The following is a 25044-nucleotide window of genomic DNA, read 5'->3' on the forward strand; positions in this document are numbered from 1 at the left end:
AAACTGATTTTTCGGAAGTGGATAGATCATGACGGGTGACTCTACAGTCAGATTGTCAGTATCCTTTTAATAAATCCAGAATTGATTTTTGATTAGCTTATCTCAAATCCATTCTTCCAAAATAACTTAATTTTTCTAGTAACAGCTACTCTGGGCCATTTGGATCCTAGGCCCCTCTGACAGCTTTCAGATTAACTTTTCACGTTATCTTCAGGTAAGACTTAGTTCTGTCCACCTACTCACTTTAAAACTCCTATTTCATGTGACTCAAACGTCCCCTGCTGTCCCCATACCAGTTGGGGATAAAGCACAGGGAATGGGGTGGAGGGCAGAGGTAAGGTCTGTTTCCTCAAACTTCCCCTTTCCACTCTCTCATTTTTCTGAGTACTCCTTGGATGGAGCTGCATTGGCCTTGCCCTTGTGGAAGACTTGTTACTTTGCCAGTGTATCCCACTGCTGGAAAAAAAACTTTTTAGTCCTCCACCAGGCCAGTCCCCAGCCAGCCAGAGGCCCTCTCACCCCAGCCCATATGTTCTTGTGCTCAACTTCTGGTTTTCAGCCCAACCATCCTTGTCACCCTCCATCACCAGCAGAAGTCAGCAGACCCGATAGCATTAAGAAGCCTGTGTGTCCCCACTTCAGAGATAAAAGCCACTTTAGCAGCATCACTGTGCCAGTCTCACACACAGAGAACAGCCTTCCCATGGCACCTGGCTGGTTCAGTTGGTGAAACATGGGACTCTGGATCTCAGGGTTTTAAGTTTGAGCCCCACGTGTGTGTAGAGATTACTTTAAAAATTAAAATCTTAAAGAAGGAAAAAAAGCAACCTTCCCATCTCCTAGTTTGTAAAAACTAGCTTTGCCTTTCCTTGTTGCCCATCGGAATCTGCCATGAACTAGACAGACCTTTAAACTTGATTGTCAATGTGTCACTTCATCTGTAATTCACTCCTCCACCAGGCTGATAAACTCAGGCAGGAAAAACTCCAGTGAGATCTTCTCACCATCTGGCCCTAATACTTCTAACCTCGTATTTGCCATTCCCAAGTCTTTCATATTTCCTAGGATTTCCATTTCTGTATCATTATTGAACATGTCCTTCCCAGTCTTGTGTGGATCCTCCTAGGTGTTCTGTGTTCCCCATAATGCTTTGCAAGTTTCTCCCACTTGTCGGTAAGGTACCAAGGAGCATCTGAACTCCCTTAGAATGGACAGACGCAGGCCAGGCAATACAGCTGCCTGTCAGGTGACCCTTTTAAGTATTAAGTTTCTCCAAACACATGTAAACACATAGAGAAACCTTAAACATTTTACCAGAAGTGTAAATTGCCAGAACTAAATAGCAATAAGAAACTTTCATAAAGCCTCTAGAGACAGTCTATAAGATTTCTTTTTTTTAATGGACATTAATATTTATTATACATTTACATCTCAAAATCCCCAATTTAGTGAAAACGACATTCAGTGGCACTCTAGCAGCAGAAGGTGCTTCTTAACTACTAATCACTTTTATAAAGTCACATCTATATAAAAATAAACACTAAATAAACAGGCTCAACTAAAGAAACAAGTACAAATACAAATAATACAATATTTTAAACAGGAATCTGTGAAAGTCTTACTACATAAGAATTTTCACTCCAAGTAGACAAAATATATACTAATCTAAAACTTAGAGGGTAAGAAGTTAATAGATTTTCTCTTAGTTGAAGCCTATCCAATCTCAGTAACAGTTCTGGAAAAAGCATAAAGTTAATGACTATATATTTTAAAAGGAAGGGTCCAGTTGTGTTGTCTCTGTTTTTAATTCGTCGTCTTCACTTACAGTATTGGCAGCAGCGGCAGCAGCATGTGGACTATCTAGAATGTCTTTGCTAAATCCATCCAATGACTCCTCTTGATCCTCATCTGTATTAACCTCTTCAGTGCTCTGTGTGTTTATTAACAAGTCTAAAGGAGAAATCATCATTGCTACTCATTATAAGCGCCTGATCCAATCTTACCCGATAAATACAAATCTCTCCACAAACTTATCTCAGTGGAAATGAAATCTATGATCACTTCCTTCCAATAGTCACTTGTATAGATGTATAAAGTTCATTCAAAAACGCAAGTCTTGAGGGGCGCCTGGGTGGCTCAGTGGGTTAAAGCCTCTGCTTTCAGCTCGGGTCATGGTCCCAGGGTCCTGGGATCGACCCCCGCATCGGGCTCTCTGCTCAGTAGGGAACCTGCTTCCTTTCTCTCTGCCTGCCTCTCTGCCTACTTGGAATCTCTGTCTGTCAAATAAATAAATAAAATCTTAAAACAACAACAACAACAACAAAAAAACGCAAGTCTTGAAAGTTACCAAACTCAAACTCTTGAATTGTACCCAAATGCAACTGTTCTCTTTCAAAAATCGCAGCTATGAGATGAAAATTTTAAAAAATCAAGTGCTCTTAACAGCTATACATCAAAGTGATCTCTAGCAAAGAAAATTTAGGATCCTTATTTCTATTTGGGCAAATTTTAAAGTCATACATTATAAATAGAAGATGGGCCTTAAAATGCTTATTGCCAGGTATACTTTGATAATGACAGCAAAGGAACTGCCATCAATGATAGTTGGATCTTCATGTCATTTTTCACCTGGTAGTAATAAAATACCCATTTGTAAAGCTGAAGATTAAATTCATTTTAATTGGAAAGAATAACAATGTAGTCACATTAATTTTCACTTGTGAATTTCATAATATCTTGGGTGAATACTTGTTTTGTAACATGCTATCTTCACTATTTAACCATAATTCTTATTTTTCCATTTCAAAAGGAAAACTACATTGGAAATGGAGAAAGACATATGCAGTGTGCTTCACTCAAAACCAATCTGGATTATTTTTAAATGTAGTTTTAATAATCTTGTCTAGTTTCCAAACTCACAGTCTGTTTAAAAACCGCAAATTTTAACAGTTTTAAAAAGAAGAGAATGTATCAGATAAGCAAACTGACAGCTAAGTGACACAATACAATAAAAATTAAGGACCTATTTAAGTCACAGCAAATGGCTCTAAAATCCTCAAAAGGTGCAGAAGGCATTTTATAGGTTTAGAAAAGTACCATAATAATTAATGTTCAAAATTATGATCCTAAAGATAAAATATGGGGTCCCTGGGTGGCTCAGTTGGTTAAGCGTCTCCCTTTGGCTCAGGTCATGATCCTAGGGTCCTGGGATCCAGCTCCGAGTCACAGCAGGAAGCCTACTTCTCCTCCTGCCCCTCCCCTCCTTATGTTCTCTCTCTCAAATAAATTTTTTTTTTTTAAATTTAGAGTACCAAGCCATGGGTTCCTCGATTCTGTTTTGTTTTGTTTTTAAGATTTTATTTATTTGACAGAGATCACAAGCAGGCAGAGAGGCAGGCAGAGAGAGAGAGAGGAGGAAGCAGGCTCCCTGCGGAGCAGAGAGCCCGATGTGGGGCTCGATCCCAGGACCCTGGGATCATGAACTGAGCCGAAGGCAGAGGCTTTAACCCACTGAGCCACCCAGGCGCCCCTCAAATAAATTTTTAAAATCTTTTAAAAAGGGGGGGGGCACCTGAGTGGCTCAGTGGGTTAAAACCTCTGCCTTGGGCTCAGGTCATGATCTCAGGGTCCTGGGATGGAGCCCCGCATCAGGCTGTCTGCTCAGCAGGGAGCCTGCTTCCTCCTCTCTCTCTCTCTCTGCCTCTCTGCCTACTTGGGATCTCTGTCTGTCAAATAAATAAATAAAATCTTAAAAAAAAGGGCGGGGGGCGCCTGGGTGGCTCAGTGGGTTGAAGCCTCTGCCTTCAGCTCAGGTCCTGGGATCCAGACCCGCATCGGGCTTTCTCCTCAGCAGGGAGCCTGATTCCTCCTCTCTCTCTGCCTACTTGTGATCTCTGTCAAATAAATAAATAAAATGTTTTAAAAAAAATAAAATCTTAAAAAAAAAAAGAAGATAAAATATGTGTCACACACTTTAAGGAGTCAGGGAAGAAGAATGATTCAGAATCAAGTTGAAGGGATTAAAATAATTTTTAAAGCAGTCCCCAGCTATCCAGAAAACCATCTTAGACTCATTGATTCTTTGAGGATTCCAGATAGCTCACATACACACACACACATAGACACACGCGTGTGCTCTTTCTCAAATATATTTTAACTTAATACATCAGATTTTCCTATTCCTAGAGGCATTTTATCTTGCGGATAGTAGAAAAGTTAAAATTTCTAACATGCCCTTGATATATTAATGGTAGCACATAAAACCCAGCATAAAATTTACCATTTTCAAGGGACTGACTATTATTCAATAGCTTTGCCTGCCTTCTTTCCAAGGCCAGTTGTTTATTTCTCTCAATTCTCTGTTGTTGTTCTTCTGTTAGGCTTCTACTTGACTCAGAAGCAAAATTCTCACTTCCCAGGGAGTTTGTCAAGAAGGGACCTGATTGGGTAGCCGTTACGTCATGGCCATGATTTTCTCCTTCTTCATCTGCAGTAGAAATGAAAGTTACTACATCTGTGGTTAGAAAAAGAGCTTAATGCAGCTATTAGTTATAAGCCAGTTTAAAGTAACAAGGTGCCAGAACTGAAGAAACTGTTTCTTCAAATTGTTCTGGGAGAATGTTCTAAATACTGATGACCCTTGAACAACAGAGGAGTTAGGGATGCTGACCCCCAGCACAGTCAAAAATCCACAGAGAACTTCTGCCTCCCCAAAGCGTAACTACTAATAGCCGACTGTTGACCACAATATGAATAACATAGTCAATTAACACATATTATCTATATTATATGTATATATATACTGCACTTTCCAAGTAAGCTAGAGAACAGAAAATGTTATTAAAAGTATAAGTTAGAGAAAATACATTTACAGTACTGAACCATAAGAAATCTGTAAGTAGACCTGCTCAATTCAAACCCATGTTTTTCATGGGGTCACCTGTATGTGCTTGATTCAAGCAAGTAAAAGGAATACTTATGAATCATTCTAAAGAGACAAGTCAAATGGAAATACTAGTTTTAAAATATGTATAAACCGGGGCACCTGGGTGGCTCAGTGGGTTGAGCCTCTGCCTTCGGCCTAGGTCATGATCTCAGGGTCGTGGGATCAAGCCCTGCATCGTGCTCTCTGCTTGGCGGGGAGCCTGCTTTTCCCCTCTCTCTCTCTGTCTACTTGTGATCCCTCTCTGTCAAATAAATAAAATCTTTAAAAAATTTTTTTTAAAAAGCATGAATAGAAAGCAAAGTTCTTAGTTATGATTAGAAAATATCTTCTGAAAAAAAAAAAAATTTTTTTTTCTGCTTGGGCTAATGAACTTAGAATCCAAACCATATTCTTGCTTTACATTAAACAAAAACATTAAAAAAAATTTTAATAGCTTGCTATAGTGTCTATATAGCACAGTAATAATTTTATATGAGCTATTTTTTAATAGGGTAAAACTCAGACACAAAGTGAAAAAGGAGGGGTGCCTGGCTCAGGCGAAGCATGTAACTCTTGATCTCGGGGTTGAGTTGGAGACCCACACTGTGTGTAGAAATTACTTGAAAATAAAATCTTTTCCAAATAGTGAAAGAAAAATTTAAAGATCTATGGACAGATTTCCACATTAATTAAAGAACAAAACAAAACTGTGCTTTCTACATTAGGCCTAATAAATTCTTAAAGCCCTATATGCCAGTTATCTCCAAGGAGGATACCCCTAAAATGAACCACAATGGTATAGAAAGTAAATATTGGATCTTCCATTTTTATTTAAGGATTCAGAAAAACTGCTGAACTAACTTAAAGACAGGCAGTGACAAACTGTCATTTACCCATATGACAGGTACAGTGTGCCCTGGATGCTACCTTAAAAGCAGACAGCTCCACGCTGAAGAAAGGCAGGAGAGGGGCGCCTGGGTGGCTCAGTGGGTTAAGCCTCTGCCTTCGGCTCAGGTCATGATCCCAGGGTCCTGGGATCGAGCCCCACATCGGGCTCTCTGCTCTGCAGGGGGCCTGCTTCCTCCTCTCTCTCTCTCTCTCTGCCTACTTGTGATCTCTGTCTGTCAAATAAATAAATAAAATCTTAATAATAAAAAAAAAAAGAAAGGCAAGAGAGGTGGGCCCTCACTCGCTTTTTAAAATTTCAGCATACTGTGAAATACAGCTAATTCTGATCACCCAGTTAAGCAAACTGCCTAGCTGTAACACCAAAACAATCCCAACAAAATGCACAAGTGGTAGCTTAAAAAGGGCTTTGCAAAATAACAATACATAAAGAGAAGGCAGACAGAAAATAGAGAAACAAGCAAGAACTTCACACAAGCACTTCATCTTCTCCCTACATCATTCATATTACAGGGTTAAAGGAAAAAAAAAGATAACGTCATCTGATCTGACAAGTGGACAAAAACAAACAAACCCAAAAACATATCAACACCACCATTTCAAATACGAATTTACACACACTAACCTTGTCCTGTGTGTATACTGTGACTTAAGGTATTAGCTAATGTAAAAACCATCAACTAGCAAAAAATTTAAAACTTCATAATTGTTCTGGGGAGGTTTAAAAATCCTATGATACTGGGGCACCTGGGTGGCTCAGAGGGTTAAAGCCTCTGCCTTTGGCTCAGGTCATGATCCCAGGGTCCTGGGATCGAGCCCCGCATCGGGCTCTCTCCTTGGTGGGGAACCTGCTTTCTCCTTTCTCTCTCTTCCTGCCTTTCTGCCTACTTGTGATCTCTCTCTCTCTCTCTGTCAAATAAATAAATAAATAATCTTAAAAAAAAAATCCTATGATACTTGATTTTACAACCAAATCCTTTTGAGGTTTCTTCCTTAACAGTGAAAGAAAAAGCAATACACTTATCCTTCCTGACATAGAAAAAAAAATGTAGCAAGAAACTAAGATGCATTCCTTTGTCAGGAAATATTGATGGTATACAGGGAGAAAACATTGCTAGAGAAGTTAAACAAGTATTAGAACCAATTATGCAATACTGGGGTTTCTACTATGCTTCACCTTGCAAGGTGTACAGGATTCCGAATGAATAAGAATGACATACATAAAGAACTACTGTTTTGTAAGCCATGGAAGGAAAGATCTCTTCAATAGTAAATGGCCTCTTTAATACAATGTTTTATGGAAAACCAGTGTGAACATAACCACTGATGAAGCTTTGACTGATAAAAATGGAATTAAAAAATTTTGAAATCCACTCACTGCAACATTAGCAGGCATGCAACTGTGGCAAAGAAGCTTAAGACAAATATTTAGTGTGCTAGAGGATGCCATCATTTTAGCACACATAAACCAAAGGATAAGCAAATACACAATAACTGAAAGGAAATAAGTACTATGGGGTAAAAAAGGATAGGGAATCAGGACTGGGAGTGGGAGTACGATTTTAATAGTGTAGTCAGGGAGACTGCACTGAGTTGACATTTAAGCACAGTTTAAAGGGGGTAAGAGAGGCATGTAGACTTGGGGGTGGGAAGGAGGATGAAGGAAGTGTTCAAGGCAGAGTAAGAATGCAAAAGCCTTAAGACAAAAATGTGCCTGGAAGGTTCGAAGAATAGCTAGGAGGCAAGTAGTCACTAAAGCAGTTATGAGTGCGGAACTGTAAAAGATACAGTCAGAGAGGCAAGGAAGATAGGGTAAGGAGTAGATACTGTAGGGCCAAGGAAGACATTGTGAGGATTTTGGCTTTTGCTCTGGGTGAAATAAGGAGCCACTATAGGGCTCTAAGCAGAGGAGTTACAGGACTATATATATGCCAAAAATATTAAAATTTAACCCCTGATTGACTTTTAAGAAAACTGATTGAAAAAAGGTAGATGATAATTTGCTTGTGAACATCAACAAGAATCCTTGCATTAGTGAATGGAATGGGAAAATGTTAAGTGCCATTAATGATACTCCACTTCTACTTGGATGAATCTTAGTAAGATAAAACTAAGATTTGTTGAGAGGAGACTGTATCTACCACACCTTCAAATCATCAATCAGGCTATCAGCCCAAAATTTTGGAGGAAAGAAAATATTCCAAAGAGCATTAAGTCATATTGTTCTCACTTTAAATCATGGTAATGTTTTAGTGAGAATTAAAATGTGCATTATTGGGAGCATGGGTGGCTCATTGGGTTAAGTGTCTGACTTTGGCTCAGGTGATGATCTCAGGGTCCTGGGATCAAGCCGCACATTAGGCTCCACACTCAGCAGGGAATCTGCTTCTCCCTCTTCCTCTGCCCCTCCCCCAGCTCATGCTCACTCATGCTCGCTCTCTCAAATAAAATCTTTTTTAAAAAATGTGTTATTTATCACATAAGTAGTGCATGTTTTATAAAAATAAATAAAATGCTCAAAACACTACTGTTGTAGTACCTTATCCAAAAGATCTGAAGACCATTCTCTTAGGATACAGAGAAGACAGATTCAACAACAAACAAGGCTGTGTGACAGAGGCCTCTTCTAAGTACCCAGTATTTTAGCAAGCCTATAATCCCATCAATAGTCCCATTAATTTATTGCCTCTGCACAAATGAGTCCCTCTCTCCAAAATCACTTTTGTCTGAACTCTCCTGCTTATCATTCAAAGTACTTGTGATTTGTCTTCTGTGAGGATTGCTTTCCCCTCCCCTGGGTAAAACCAACTATGCTCTCCTTGCGCCTTACCCTGTGCCCTGTTTCTAATTTCAGCACCTATCAGAATGGAGGTGATGTTATATCTCACCCACTAGTCTGCTAGCCCATGAACCAAGGGATCTGATCTTATTCATCTTTTTTTTTTTTTTAAAGATTTTATTTATTTATTTGACAGAGAGAGAGATCACAGGTAGGCAGAGAGGCAGGCGGGGGTGAGGGGAACAGGGGGAAGCAGGCTCCCTGCTGAGCAGAGAGCCCAGTGCAGGGCTTGATCCCAGGACCCTGAGATCATGACCTGAGCAGAAGGCAGAGGCTTAACCCACTGAGACACCCAGGCACCCCTTATTCATCTTTATCCCTGAAACACTAGCACTCACTATGCCCCTCAAAAACTCTTACCAAATGAACTACCTGACCCAGTGGTATGTGCTATGGAATTTAGTTACTAATTCCTTTCCATATACCAAATCCTATCCCACAGATACATAACCATATCTTACCAAAATATTAAATCTTGGATTATATGAATCACAATTTTTCATTTTTTAAAAATTGGATTTCAGTTGATTAGTGTATTTTTTGAATTCTAACACTTCTTCCAAGACCCTGGTAAAGAATAAAAATCATGGGCGCCTGGGTGGCTCAGTGGGTTGAGCGACTGCCTTCGGCTCAGGTCGTGATCCCAGACTTCCAGGATCGAGTCCCGCGTTGGGCTCCCAGCTCCTTGGGGAGTCTGCTTCTCCCTCTGACCTTCTCCTCTCTCATGCTCTCTCTCACTCATTCTCTCTCAAATAAATAAATAAAATCTTAAAAAAAAAAAAAAAAAAGAATAGAAATCATTTCAAAACTAAAAATGAATTAATCATTTTTAGTATTGATATCTCATTTTTCAAATGTATTTTCATAAAAGCTATTTAATGTTAAAAATCTTTTTTAAAGAGATTCTTTAAAAAAAATTTTTTTTTATTAACATATAATGTATTATTTGCCCCAGGGGCACAGGTCTGTGAATCGTCAGGCTTACACACTTCACAGCACTCACCACAGCACATACCCTCCCCAATGTCCATAACCCCAATCACCCTCTCCATACCCCCCCACCCCCAGCAACCCTCAGTTTGTTTTGTGAGATTATGAGTCTCTTATGATTTGTCTCCCTCCCAATCATGTTTCATTTTTTCCTTCCCTACCCCCCCAAACCCCCCACTTGCCTCTCAAATTCCTCATATCAGAGAGATCATATGATAACAATTTTTCATTTCTAATAACAACTTATAAATAACTTGGGGGGATTCTATAGGGAGCCTGTATTTTCTACCACATCTATTAAAGGTTTAAAAAACAAAAATAAACATGTATGGAGCCATCGCACAGAGAATCTGATAACTATACAGACCTTGTCGGCAGGAACCATGTTTTGATGTGTGTGACTACCTATGGTCGCACTGTACAACTAACAAATGCAACCAGTACCAGGAACAGTCACACAGGTCTTACGGAAGACCTACAGAGATCTTCCTCAACTAAAAATGGGGTTACATCCTGATAAGCCCTCATCAGTTGACAGTAAGTCAAAATGGATTTAAACGTGCTCAGAACACTAACATTACCCTAGTTAGGCTAAATCATGCAACACAAAGACTGTTTTATAATACAGTGTTGAATATCTCATGTAATTTATGGAATACTGTACTGAAAGTGGAAAACACAGTGGTCGTATGGGTACAAAATGGTTGTGAGTTTATCGGTGGTTTGCCCTCATGTGTGGCTGCTCCTGCCCCGCATCACAAGAGTATCACAGCACATATGCTAGCCTGGGGGGAAAAATCAAAATCTGAAATTCTAAGTATAGTTTCTAGTGAGTGTGTATCACTTCTGCACCATCATAAAGTCGAAGAATCATAAGCCAAACCACTGTTAAGTTGGGGACCATCTATGTACAGGATCTATACTCTTAAGAGAAATGTAAACTATTTCACCATCAAATTATTCTAATTCCCCAGAGCCACTTTTAATGGTGTGTATGAATATGAACTAGTGTCATTTATTTTCATTAACCAAGCACTACAAAGGATAAATGGGTATCAGTTCTCAAAGGCTCAAGTTCTATAACTAAATAAATTTCTACATCTCTTAATGGCACTGCAGGCATATCTTTAAGAAACAAGTGTCAAACAATATTCTAGATGTACCAAGGCATTTTAACTCATTCCTATTTACTATAATTATGTCTACTCAATTACTCAATATAGATGAAGAATCCAGTGCTTAATCTACCCCTGCCCCAACCAGATCTATTTCTAACAGCGAAACTGTTATAAATAAACCTGTATTCTTACCATTATTGCTAATAAAATCTTCATGTAAAATAGGCAGGTCAAGTCGAATTCGCTTTAAACAGGTCTGAAAATAAAGAGATATTTTTACATTTTCATCAGGAACACTTGGGATAAAATGAGAATTTATTCAATTCTTGTTTCAAAAAAGTTGTTCTTCAAATAACTATTTTTTTTCCTACCGTGACAGATTTCAAAATAAAAACACCAAACAGTGACTTAGCCTCAACTAAAATCCATCCTTGGCACTATTTAGCATCATGAATGATATTCATAATAATCTCAACACCTACCTGAACTTCCTTTTTACTTCCCAGGTATTCAACTCTGTCAATAAAATCCTCAAATTGCAGCTTAGGGAATAGCCTATGTGCCCAATGCTCCATGTGTCTGATTAGCGTTTTCAAGTCTTCAGCCTGGCACATAAAAATAAAAATGCTAAATAGAAGACTCATTCTCAGAACTAACCTTGTCAGCAGATTTCAGAATTGAATAGTAATGCCAAAGTCACTGGTGTCATTTTGTATTTATAGGGTTAAGAAACTTTTTTTTTTTTTAAAGATTTTATTTATTTATTTCACAGAGAGAGAGATCACAAGTAGGCAGAGAAGCAGGCAGAGAGAGGAGGAAGCAGGCAGACAGAGGGGGAAGCAGGCTCCCTGCTGAGCAGAGAGCCAGACGTGGGGCTCGATCCCAGGACCCTGAGATCATGACCTGAGCTGAAGGCAGAGGCTTAAACCACTGAGCCACCCAGGCACCCCAAGGTTAAGAAACTTCTGAAGAAACTTTAAGAAGAGGAAATATTCATTGAGTTTAAGAGGACTGCAGTCTAAAAGAGCACTGGATATAGATTAAAAAAAAAAAAACCCAGTACAAAAACATGATAAAAGTTAAAAGATAATCATATATCTTTTTAAGAAAGTATTTATTTATTTGAGAGAGAGAGAGAGCCCACAAGAGAGCACAAGTAGGGGGGGCAGCAGAGGGAGAGGGATAAGCAGGATCCCTGATGATCAGGTAGCCTGATGCAGGGCTCGATCCCAGGACTCAGGGATCAGAACTTGAGCTGAAGGCAGATGGATATCATGTACCTTTTCAGAACTGTAAAGGAATATGTGAAAATAAGCTTTAATAAAATACGTCAAGATATCTTTTAGGAATAATTAAACAAAATGACAGGTCCCTAAATCATACATAGAGAACAAAGCATCAAGAATTCAAAACTACAAAAATATATTCAGAAATCCCAAGGGTAAGTACAAAGACTAGCAACAACAGTTAAAATGTTCTCAGGGCACAATTCCTCTTTATATATGAAATTTTAATTTAACATTTAAATTTTTTAAAATGAAAATGAAAAACAAAGTTTAATAAACTGGACTAAGGAATAACAAAATTGCAAATTCCTGGTTTTAATGTAAAATATTTTATTCTTCTCTTAATAGGATTTTAAAGATTTATTTACTTATTTTTGAGACAGTACGCTTGCACACATGAGTGGGGAGAAGGGCAGGGGGGTAGAAATCCCCAAGCAGACTCCCCAATGAGCACAGGGCCAGAGGTGGGGCTCCCTCGATTTCACAACCCTGAGATCATGACCTGAGTGGAAAGCAAGAGTGAGACACTCTTAACCGATTAAGCCACCCTGGTGTCCCTTAACAATATTTTAAAACAGAATAGTCAAGGGGTGCAGGTGGCTCAGTTGACTCAGGTCATGACCTCAGGATCATGGGATGGAGTCCCACACTGGGCTCTCTGCTCAGCAGGGAGTCTTCTTCTCTGCCTCTGCTTCTCCCCCTGCTTATGTGCTCTCTTTCTCTCAAATAAATAGTAATAATAAAAAAAAATAGAACTGTCAAAAGCACAGGCTCTGGATCACACTGTATAGAATCAAATCTCAATCCTGCTACCTAATAGCTCTGTGACTTTAAGCAAATCACTCTACTGCTGTGCCTTCTTTTTTGCGTTAAGAGAATATTTTATACACTTTGTAGGGTTATGAGAAATAAGTAATACAAGTAAAGTGCCTGACACAAAGTATGCAGTCAAATACTGGCTACTTTCCTGTTATCTGATCTTGTCTAAGAAGGCAATGGTCAACCGACCAGTAACTAAACATGTAATACCAACAGCATTGTGTTTGCAGCACATACATTAAAGTAATACAGAGAGTATGTGTTTTCCTTCTCGTTCTGATAATAAAGGTAAGTTTATCTGTTCGTATTTAACTCAATCACCTTACATTATTTTCTAATTGTTGGGGGGGTAGCTGGTCAGTCACCTCACAATATCATGTTAGACCTAAGGGTCATAAGAGAAACACCTAAATACACCTAAATATGTCCTAAGTCATACACGGAGAAAAAAGCAGCGAGGATTCAACTCTGTGACAAAACAGGAAGAATTTCCAAGGGCAAAGCACAGAAGACTAAACAGCATAAACTCCTGGAGCTCACCCTCACCCAGTGAAGAAACACAAAATTTGTATCCTTCATATAAACTCATTTATTTTAGTAAAGTACTTATTATGAAAATGGTGAGGACTTCATTAAAGTCAAAGCACCAATTCATCCTTACAGCCTGAAAATTTCAACAAGGGCAATGAATTAACTGGGATGGTTTTGTGGGTTGTTTTTTTTTTTTTGTCTTTTTAGGTAAGCTTTACACCCAACATGGGGCTTTAACTCACAACCCCAAGATCAAGTCTCATGCTCCACTAACTGAGCCAGCTAGGTGTCCCTCTTTTTTTTTGAGATGGGTATGCTTTTAAAATATCCTGATTTACATTTAGTTTTCTGGCAAAATAGGACAGACTTCTATTCTCTCTTCCCATCCACTGAAGCTGAGCAAAGGTACTACAATTTTTCAGCCTCCCAGCTTTAAAATCTTGGATTTTTTTGTTTTTAATTTTTTTTTTAAAGTAAGCTCTACATACAATGTGGGGCTCGTATTCATGACCCCAAGATCAGGAGTTACACATTCTACCAACTAAGCAAGCTGGCACTCCTCCTGGGATTATTTTTTTACTTCTTTTTACCTCCTTATATCCAACTGCCTATAAGTACTATATGTTGTTTATGTCTCTACTACTATCCTATCAGGCTATCTTGACCTTGTTCATCTTCACCCTGGTAGTGCAACAGTATCTGAATTGTCCTCTGCTTCCAGTCTCTTCCCTCTTTCCCATTATCCTGCATACCACACTAAGATGGTGCTCACGGTTACATTAACAGTACTCTAGCCGGACTATGAAAGGGGAAGTCTTAACTTGGCTTTGGACACTTAAACCTCTAAAATTCCTGGCATCTGGGTGGCTCAGTCACTTAAGCGTCTGCCCTCAGCTCAGGTCATGGTCCTGAGATGGAGCCCCACATCGAGCTCCCTTATCAGTGGGGAGTCTTCTTCTGCCGCACCCCCTGCTTATGCTTGCTCTCTGTCAAATAAATAAATAAAATCTTTAAAAGAATTCTAAAATCTCATTTCCTTAACTAGATAATGGGACCAACAAACCTACCCCACAGGTTTGAGAATTAAAGAATATATTTGAAAATACTTCATGAACTGCAAAGCTCTATAAAGATATCTGCAAAAAATTATATCTACACTCTACATTACTCAAAGATAAGAGACTTTTAGGGGTGCCTGTGTAGCTCAGTCAGTTAAGCTATGACTCAATCTCAGCCCAGGTCTCAATCTCAAGGTCATGAGTTCAAGCCCCATATTGGGGGCTCCCAATTAAAAAAAAAGAGAGATAAGAGACTTATCTTTAAAAAAAAGAGAGAGAGAGATAAGAGACTTTTAAAATATACACTTAGTGATCAACAGTTCTTAAATGTCTTCATTTTTCAACTTAAATGATGCCTATTATGAATTAGACACATATGACAAGATATGTGTCATATCTTGGGGACATGTAACTGATACAAGTCAAGGCCTTGCTCTCCTGAAGCCTAAAATTGCTCTTTCAGGTGACTAAGTCAATTTCATTCCTAGGAATTATAAAGTACAAACTCAAAACTTACAGACTTAGACGTGATTTTCCAAAGCCATAGAGTGGCAAAAATGAGACTATAAGACTTGTTTTCTGACTCTTAAAGCAGTGCCCTTTCCACTACATCTTAGCTTCTCAAGAGATATGATAAAAGATAGTATCTGTGAAACATTCTAAGATTCCTCAGAACATGATAATGGGCCCACAGTTCTAACGATATTCAAAAGAACAAAGAATAAAAATCAGACAATTCTTACCTCATGACCTTTACCTTTGAATTTCGCCTTATCAAACACATGCCTTAATGCTGGAAGCCCTCTCTCTGAAATTAATCTATGAAGAGAAATATGTTCTTAATTTCAAGTTTTCTAGAACCACCAAGGCCAAAGCAAAACCATTATTATCCACTGAACTGAAAAACAAAAGTGCCTGGCTGGCTCAGTCAGCTAAACATCCAACTCTTGATTTCAGCTCAGGTGATGATCTCAAGGTCCTAAGATCAAGCCCTACAGTGGGATCCATGCTCAGTGGGGAGTCTGCTTGAGAGTCTCTCTCTCCCATTCCCTCTGCACCCCCATCACTCTCTCAAATAAATAAATAAATAAATAAATCTTTTTTTTTTTTAAAGGACAAATAACTAAACTCCCAAATCATACCAACTGAAAGTTTTTTATATAAGGGGTAAAAAACATAACGTGAAAGAAAAAAAAAAAAAGAGAAAGAAATGTTTAAGGAAATAGTAAATGTACCTCTGAGCATCCAGCTTGGGTATATTCCGTTTAACTGTTCTCTTTGGAGGTACAGGAACAGGTACTCCTCTCCCTGACTCTGGTGAAATATACCAAGATTTAATATTACTTAAATAATTTAAGCCTCATTTATAAAACATATCATTTCTATGCTAATAGATGGATAACTGAACACAGGCACTTTCTTGGAACTCTATAAAGACCTTCATCAAGTTCAGTTCCTTCACCATCTTCTCTCTGTGGAGAGGCTGGAGGTGGAAAAGGAGGAAAAGTTTCATCTTCTACATGCTCATAATCTGGTAGGTCAATCAAGCCATTCTCCTGTGGCTCCAGCATCTTCTCCTCTACAGGAAAGAAAAAATAAGCATGTTTATTCATCCAAGTAGTCTCCCTATTACACAGTTAAGTTCTACCTGCAGCAAAATGCATGTGTTTCCGTCAGTTAAACACATCATGAAAAGAAGTGGAGACTGGTTACAGGGAAAAAACTACTGGTTTAGAAATCGGAAGTGAGTTCTAACATAGACCCTATCACCCAATAACTGCATGATTTTCAGCAAATCATTTTCCCTCAACTGTTGAGTCTCCCTTCAGAGGGCTTCAAACTATGGTTCAAATGGGTGTGAAAGAGGCGGGGTTCAGGTACCTCATCCCCACTTTAAACAGAGCAGCTTTTTAAAAAATCTGTTTACATATTCATCTTTTAGTTAAGGTTTCCTGTGACAGAAGGGAAATAATCCTAAGGCTGATAAATTGAAAGAACCCTTTTCAGTGCCATCAAACTTGACATCTAACACTTTTGATCAGTTCCTTTCTCCTTTTTCTGGAAAGGTATTTTTGTTGGTTTCTGAAACACAGCACTTACTTAGTTTCCTCCCTTTCTGAACACTGCTCCTAGATCTTCTGTGCAGATTCATCTTCCCCTAACCTGGTCAGTAGGTATTCAAGACTCCATCCCAGGCCCTCTTCACTTGTTTATGTGCATGGTTTTAATGATCATTGCTAGATGAATATTTATCTCTAGTTTTTTATCTCTACTCTAGGCATCAAATCTGAGCTCCAGATCCCTACATATCCTTTTACAGCTCTTCAATTTCTCAAAGGCAACTATATCATCTCATGTACAAAACCAAACTTCTAAATTTTCCCAATTCAGTGAGTGACATCTATCCATCCATGCAGGTAAGAGAACTGTAAATCATCCCTGATAACTCCTTCCCCATCCATCCTACTTATCCTGTCCATTTTACTTCCTAAGCATCAGTTAAGTCTTTCCATTTCTCCCTATCTCCACAACCACTTCCTAACATTCCTTCTTTTCGTTACTCCATTACTCATAACCACTTTTGCCTTTTTCAAACCATTCTCCATACTATACCTAGACTAAGGCTCTGGAAATGTAAAGCCAATCACATTACCACTTAGCTTAAATACTTCAATGGGTTCCTACTGCTCTTGGGCTAATGAGAAAACACCAAAGCTCTGCTTGGTTTGGCACCTTCCTACTTCTCCAGCCTCACTTCAAACAACTCTTCATGCTCTTTTCTTTATCTTGAAAGAGCCATATCCCCCAGGCCATGGGAATGGGAAAAATGGGAAAAAATGGGGAAAAAGTCCATTGCTAAGGTTGCTTCCTATCTTGAAGGCTCTTCCCAGACTCCTTGTCTCTTTCAGATCTCAACTCTCACCTCCTCAGATAAGTCTACCCCAATTTCCTTGAATTAAATCTCCTGTAATAAGCATTCAAAGTACCAAGTACCAATTTCATGGCACTTATCCAGTTTCAATATTATTTTCCATTTCTGTGATTATTTGACTAATGTTTGTCTTCCATACTAGACTGCAGCTCTAAAAAGGCAAAAACCAGGTGAGTCTCTGTGTTCCACCACTGTATCCCCAAAGCTGGTATACAGCAGGGGCTTCACAAGTATCTATTGAATGAAGGAATAAAGATTCCAAAGCTTCCCTCAAACTGTAAAACTACTAGAGCTAAATGATCCCTAAAATCTCTCCAATTCTAAATTTCCATGACCACAGATACAAAAAAACAAAAAACCAACGTATCAACTCCTGATGATGACCCACCTTTTATCTTCAAGTAAGGCTCAATAACCATAGATTTTCCAAAATTGGAAAGGCAGTCAGAGGTTATATAATCTAAAGTGGCTTCCTAGCTACAGTAAGTATAGTCAGGTTAAGTTTGATCCTAGTCAAGTTTCTTTGGGAAGAAATGGGGTTCACACTTTTGAGAACAGGGAGCCGTGAGTTTGATGGCAGGGCACAAACTATATTAATTGTAGCAAGATGCAGCGTAAGGAATTGGCCAAGCATGGGGGTGGCGTTTGTCAGTAAACTGGTTGTGAATAAGGCTGCTCTCTGATCTTTCACTTCTTGACGGTGGTTGCATACTGTTTTTAGACACTGATGAAATTCTAATTCTCTTAGCTTCCCCGCTCTGGTCCTCAAACTCTCAAAGAAGTCAAGGTAACAACGAAATTTAATATCCAAACTCCAATTCGTTCCCAGACCCTTAAGGGGTCCAATGTCCAACTTCATCCAAATTATCAAAACAGTAGCCCGTGTCGAAAGGGGAGGACTCCATGTCCTCCTTTGCCAGCCACCCTAAAACCACTCTGCCACCCCATCTCCCTTCTCCACCTTACCATCCCCGCTGCCCTAGTCTCCCTTCAACTTCATTCATCCATTCATCCCACATTTACAGGACGCCTTCTATGTCTAGAAGCGCCCGGACAGAAATTAGCCCGGGGCGTAGAAGTGGACTGACGACGCACATTCCCTCCCGCTACAGGGCCAAGTTCGGCAAGAGGCGGACCCGAAAGAGAAACGACAGGGAGAAGTGCCCGCCCTCTTCCCCACAGGTCGCGGCCTCTCCAGTCCCCCTCTGCCCAGGTTCGTCGCAGTCTTCTCCTCCAATCTCCACACTCCTACCCCGCGACGCCCCAGCACCCCTGCCCTTCCGGCCCCCTCGCTCGACCACGGCTCCCCACAGGCCCTCCACTGGCCCGCGTGCCCGCTCTCACCTCACGCTTGCTGCGGCGGCCACAGCGCGGGGTTAAACGCGGGCCCCAAACCGCGTTGATCGCGAGACTCTGGAGATCGCGCCGCGAGAAGAAGCCTCCGAGTTTGGCGCCAAATCTGCGCAGGGCTTGGGCGGAGCCCGCGGGACCGGCCTACCCGCCCCCGACAGGTGCCAACCGCCCGCGTTCTCCCCGCCTTCCCACCGCGCCGCGCCCGCAGCTTCCGCCCTCCGGAATTCTTTAGAGGAGGTGGACTTTACTTACTTCAAGCTCATTATTTGTTACTCTCTAGGCAGTTGAGAGTTTCGGGAGAGGTTTGTTTTCTAGAAAACTGGCTTGTGGATGGAGCAGAGAGAATAGGGCGGAAAGAATTTGGTAAGAAACTACCGATTCGGGGCGCCTGGGTGGCTCAGTGGGTTAAGCCGCTGCCTTCGGCTCACCACCACCCCAAGATCATGACCCCAGCCGAAGGCAGAGGCTTAACCCACCGAGCCACCCAGGAGCCCTGTACCTTTTTTGAACATATAAATACATTAGCTATTCAAAAAACAAAAATAGTTATCTGCAGCAAATAAAGCATCAAGATTTGACAAAAGATGATGAGTAGTGTTTTGCAACATTATTCTACTTTTCTATAACTTGGAGTATTTTAGTAAAATTCTAAAAGAATAAATCATATGTGTGAGAAGGATAAGATAAAATAAATTGCAAGCTATATTGTCTAAAATTATGTATGCAAATGTGTACATATACATTTTCCTTAATTTTATGATTTTATTTCTATACATTTATTTACATAAAAATATGTATAAAATGCATTTATTTATATCTATACATGCAAGATAATATGTATTAATATTAAGCAATTAAGAAAGTGAACACTGGGGTGCTTGTCTGGCCCAGTCAGTAGAGCATGTGACTCTTAATCTCCAGGGTTGTAAGTTTGAGCCCCATGTTGGGTGTAAAGATTACTTAAAAATAAAATCTTTTAAAAAAAGAAAATTAACATTAATTTGAAAAGGGACTGTCAACTTCAAAAGTCTGAATAACTGAGGCAAAAGGCATTCTTCTAATTATCCAGATAACAGTCTATATTTCACACAAATAAAGTAAATGTAAAAGCACTTAAAGAAATTGAAAATTTATATCTATCCCCTCACCCACTCCCACACCAAAAAGCCCAGAGCAGAAGCTCTGAGGGTTTGAACCTCAGTTCCATTATTTACTACTTAGTGACCTTGGACTCTGCTTCTGTTTTCTCAGTATTACTAACAGAACCTACTAAATAGGATTATGAGGAGGATGAAATTATAGTACTTAGTGTTATCCTTTATTATCCATATAATTTTTTGAATATTTGACCTTTTGAGAAAATGTAAAGACTTTAGTAAATCATTTGTGGGCCCATGTGAATATAACTACCATTGACTTGACATATTATTGTCAAAGACTAATTGTCTCTTTTGTTCATATGTGAGGAATACTAGAAGTTTATTTTCTGTAGCAATTTTGCCAGAGATATAAAGATAAGTTTCCCTTGGGGCGCCTGGGTGGCTCAGTGGGTTAAGCCGCTGCCTTCGGCTCGGGTCGTGATCTCAGGGTCCTGGGATCGAGCCCCGCATCGGGCTCTCTGCTCAGCGGGGAGCCTGCTTCCTCCTCTCTCTCTACCTGCCTCTCTGCCTGCTTGTGATCTCTCTCTGTCAAATAAATAAATAAAATCTTTAAAAAAAAAATAAAATAAATTCTTCTAAAAAAAAAAAAAAAGATAGGTTTCCCACGGACCATATCATTAGCACATTTTTAAAATAGCTTAATGGTCTTTTGTTTGTTTTAAAGATTTTATTTTATTTTATTTATTTATTTTTAAGATTTTATTCATTTATTTGACAGAGATCACAAGTAGGCAGAGAGGCAGGCAGAGAGAGGAAGGAAGCAGGCTCCCCACTAAGCAGAGAGCCCGATATGGGGCTCCATCCCAGGACCCCAGGATCATGACCTGAGCCGAAGGCAGAGGCTTTAACCCACTGAGCCACCCAGGCACCCTAAAGATTTTATTTTAATGTCTGCACCCAACGTGGGGCTCGAACTAAAAACCCTGAGATCAAGAGTCGCATACTCGGGGGCGCCTGGGTGGCTCAGTGGGTTAAGCCGCTGCCTTCGGCTCGGGTCATGATCTCAGGGTCCTGGGATCGAGTCCCGCGTCGGGCTCTCTGCTCAGCAGGGAGCCTGCTTCCCTTCCTCTCTCTCTGCCTGCCTCTCTACCTACTTGTGATCTCTGTCTGTCAAATAAATAAATAAAATCTTTAAAAAAAAAAAAAAAAAAAAGAGTTGCATACTCTACTGACTGAGCCAGCCATCAAGAGTCACATGCTCTACTGACTGAGCCAGCCAGGCACCCCAGGAGTTCAATGTTTTTATTTGTTGTTTTTTTTTTTTTTTTAAAGATTTTTTATTTATTTATTTGACAGAGAGAGAGCACAAGCAGGCAGAGAGGCAGGCAGAGAGAGAGGAGGAAGCAGGCTCCCTGCCGAGCAGAGAGCCCGATGCGGGGCTCGATCCCAGGACCCTGAAATCATGACCTGAGCCGAAGGCAGCGGCCTAACCCACTGAGCCACCCAGGCGCCCCCCCATCTCACATTAAAAAAGGGAAACCTCAGATTCTTATTGACTGGTTGGTGTTATTTGGATTTAACACTTAGGTGAGTGCTGGGCTGGCTGGTGGTAGTGGTCTGCTGTGTATCTGGGGACTACATCTCGAGACTATGGCATTGATTTGTCCCTGGCTTGTACATGACATTGCCCAAGTTGAGATCGTATCACCCAACCAGGGTTACATCAGCATTAGCAATTAAGGTGGCCAAGGCCAGGAATAATAAATTCAGATCTGATTCAGCCAGAAATAACAGGAAAAAAAAACTATAATAAACTGAAATAGCAATAAACAAAATAGAAAGCTTATTTGTTTCTCATGTTTAAGAAATCTGGAGGGGGGGGTGCCTGGGTGGCTCAGTGGGTTAAGCCGCTGCCTTCGGCTCAGGTCATGATCTCAGGATCCTGGGATCGAGCCCCGCATCGGGCTCTCTGCTCAGCAGGGAGCCTGCTTCCTTCTCTGCCTGCCTCTCTGCCTGCTTGTGATCTCTCTCTGTCAGATAAATAAATAAAATAAAATAAAATAAATCTTAAAAAAAAAAAAAAGAAATCTGGAGGGGGATGGCTGGGTGGCTCAGTCAGTTAAGCATCTACCTTTGGCTCTGGTCATGATCCCAGGGTCCTGGAATTGAGTCCCAACATCGGACTCCCTGCTCAGTGTGGAGCCTGCTTCTCCCTCTGCCTGCCTCTCCCCGTGCTTGTGCTATCTCTTTCTCTAACAAATAAATAAATAAAATCTTAAAAAAAAAAAAAGAAAAGAAAAGAAAAGAAATCTGGAGGTAATGAGTCCACAGTTGGAAAGGGATTCCATGGTTTTAGGAATCCAGACTCCTGTCTTCTTCCTTTACCACAGAAGCATCTCATTCTCAAGTTCACCTTATTGTCCAAGATGGCTTCTAGCACTCCAGCTGCATTCCACTCAGCAGGAAAGAGGAACAAAACAGCACATTTTAAGAACATTTCCCAGAAGTTGCATACAATTCTGTTTACATCTCATTATGCAGAATGTAATCACATGGCCACACACAGCTGCAAAGGAGACTGGGAACATAATCTTTATTGTTAGTGGTCATGGCCCAGAAAAAATTTAGGGTTTGTGTTACTGTGGAAGGGGTAAAAAGATGTTGGGGGACATAGCACATTGCCTCAAATAGCAAAATAGAAATAATAAGACTAATACATTTATTTTTCTTTTCTTTTTTTTTTTTTAAGATTTTATTTATTTATTTGACAGACAGAGATCACAAGCAGGCAGAGAGGCAGGCAGAGAGAGAGGAAGAAGCAGGCTCCCTGCTGAGCAGAGAGCCCAATGTGGGGCTCGATCCCAGGACCCTGGGATCATGACCTGAGCCGAAGGCAGAGGCCCAACCCACTGAGCCACCCAGGCGCCCCACATTTATTTTTCAAATGTACAATTTTGGGATAGGTCCAAAAATATTAAGAACATGAATAGCTAGTACTTTCACAATAATGCACACAAACAATTCTCAGCATAAGAAGACTATTACATCACTGTGCATTGTGCTGTGCCTTTTGGAATCTTTCCTAGAATACATTCTTTTTTTAAAGATTTTATTTATTTATTTGACACAGAGAGAGAGATCACAAGTAGGCAGAGAGGCAGAGAGGATGGGGGGAAGCAGGCCCCCCCTCCGAGCAGAAAGCCCGATGCTGGGCTCTATCCCAGGACCCCAAGATCATGACCTGAGCCGAAGGCAGAGGTTTAACCCACTAGGCCACCCAGGCGCCCCACCTAGAATACATTCTTAAGCCACATTATCAGCTCTACTAAGAACTTAAAAGTCTGACATGATCAAATCACTTTATTGCTCTGAGCCTGTTTGCTCTTCTGTAATACAAAAGGTGTGGATTACTTGATCCCCAAGGTACTGTTTTAATGGAGGACACTGAATAGTAATAAAAAGGTACCTCTTTAATGCTCTGTGTTTTAGGTTATAATCAAAAGAGTTAATATAAGATAAACTTTGAATATGCTATGTTTGGGGACTCCCATCTTTTTATGAGTTTATTCCTGAGGTAAAAGTTGAACATTTACCTCTGCAAGGTTCCTTACTTCTAGGTTCCTTACTTCATGGTTTGTTACCAACACTGGTTGCCCCATTTTCCACAAATGAGTGAGATTTCAGGTCAGAAGAGGGTAAAGTGAAGACAGAGGTATTGCTTGCAATGTATTCTGACCACCCCTGCCACACACACAATAACAAGGGCAGCCGGGCTAGAGGTGCTAGTGGCCACGTTCAGCATCTAGCATCAGTGGTGAGAGTAGAAGTCCACTTTTGCTAAGTAGGTAGAGGCACTTGTACCCAACCATGGACTTACTACCCCCAGGCTTCTGGGGTCTCCAGTGGAGCAGCAGAACAACACAATTTTGGCATTAGTACTGTATAGCTCCCAAGCCATATTTTCTGCCCACTCAGATTCTAGGAGCCATCTATATCCTTTAACACATTTATTTTCTATTTAAACTAGTAATAAGATGATACTGGATTCTGTTATTTGTAATGAAGAACCCCAGCTAACACACATTGACGGACTATAAATGATAAAAGAAAAAGAAAGGTAGAAGACAATATACAAGTAAAGGCTGATTTACTTGGAACCCAAAAGTTGATAAGTGCTAGAAGAAAGATGAATAAGAGCTGGAGTAGTCAGGAAAGACTCCTGGAAAGATCTAGAACATGAGCAGAATCTTGGAATCAACTCGGATTTGGATATATGTATGGGAAGTTGCCCTAAGATAAGGAAAGTGGTAGAAGCATAAAAAATGATTAAGCTAGGGGCACCTGGCTGGCTCAGTCTGTAGAGCATGTGGCTCTTGATCTCAGTCTTGAGTTCAAGCCCCATGTTGGGCATCGAGTCTACTTAAAAAAAAAAAAAGAGGGACGCCTGGGTAACTCAGAAGTTAGGCATCTGCCTTAGGCTCAGGTCACGATTCCAGGGTCCTGGGATCGGGCCCTGTGTCTGGCTCCCTACTCAGTGGAGAGCCTGCTTTGCCCCCTCCCACTCCCCCTCTTATGTTCCCTCTCTCGTTGTCTCTCTGTCAAATAAACGAATAAAATCATTTTAAAAAAATTATTAAGCTTCCATAAAGAAACTGATCAACTTGACTCAGATTGTGTTGTTAGGAAGAATGAAAAACAAGGTTAGGATAGCTATTTTGAACAGAGGAGTCTTATTACAGATTCCTTTTTTTCATAGCCCCTAAAGATTTTAAATATTATTGGTATATAATTTTTTATTCCTCTAAAATAATATATGTAATATTCATGTGTGTTAAAAAGCATAATAATAAAATACACACACCTGTCAGCATACCATCCAACCTAAGAACTATTCCTAGCTATATGTTTATCCCTTCTCCCATTCCCCTGAATCTCCTGTTCATCCCACTGAGATCACCACTACCCTGAATTTTACATTTATAATTCCTTTTATTTTTAAAGATTTATTTATTTATTTATTTGACAGAGATCACAAGTAGGCAGAGAGGCAGGCAGAGAGAGAGGAGGAAGCAGGCTCCCTGCTGAGCAGAACGCCCGATGTGGGGCTCGATCCCAGGACCCTGGGATCATGACCTGAGCCGAAGGCAGAGGCCCGACCCACTGAGCCACCCAGGCGCCCCTATAATTC

The 25044-nt window shown here is 40.2% G+C and overlaps 1 protein-coding gene and 1 non-coding gene across 6 annotated transcripts; both read right to left on the reverse strand.

Annotated features, from left to right (window-relative positions):
• Positions 1 to 1381: 1381 nt before the first annotated feature.
• TIPIN (TIMELESS interacting protein) lies at positions 1382 to 18894 on the reverse strand. 5 transcript variants are annotated; one of them, XM_047736612.1, is made up of 9 exons: positions 18748 to 18766; positions 17484 to 17554; positions 15910 to 16050; positions 15707 to 15785; positions 15215 to 15290; positions 11260 to 11382; positions 10970 to 11033; positions 4280 to 4486; positions 1382 to 1950 (listed from the first exon to the last, which is right to left on the reverse strand). In XM_047736612.1, exons 3-9 carry the CDS (start codon positions 16040 to 16042, stop codon positions 1769 to 1771), a joined length of 864 nt encoding a protein of 287 aa, XP_047592568.1. In that variant the 5' UTR covers positions 16043 to 16050; positions 17484 to 17554; positions 18748 to 18766; the 3' UTR covers positions 1382 to 1768. The 5 variants fall into 5 exon arrangements, with proteins under 5 accessions (XP_047592568.1, XP_047592567.1, XP_047592566.1 ...); XM_047736611.1 differs by having other exon boundaries at positions 17484 to 17637; positions 18748 to 18763; XM_047736610.1 differs by lacking the exon at positions 17484 to 17554 and having other exon boundaries at positions 18748 to 18894.
• Positions 9983 to 10116, reverse strand: LOC125105918 (small Cajal body-specific RNA 14). Its single transcript, XR_007129157.1, has one exon. It is a non-coding gene; the product is annotated as a small Cajal body-specific RNA 14 (non-coding RNA).
• Positions 18895 to 25044: the final 6150 nt, after the last annotated feature.

The sequence above is a fragment of the Lutra lutra genome, chromosome 7, assembly GCF_902655055.1.
Source record: "Lutra lutra chromosome 7, mLutLut1.2, whole genome shotgun sequence".
Lineage (NCBI taxonomy): Eukaryota > Metazoa > Chordata > Mammalia > Carnivora > Mustelidae > Lutra > Lutra lutra.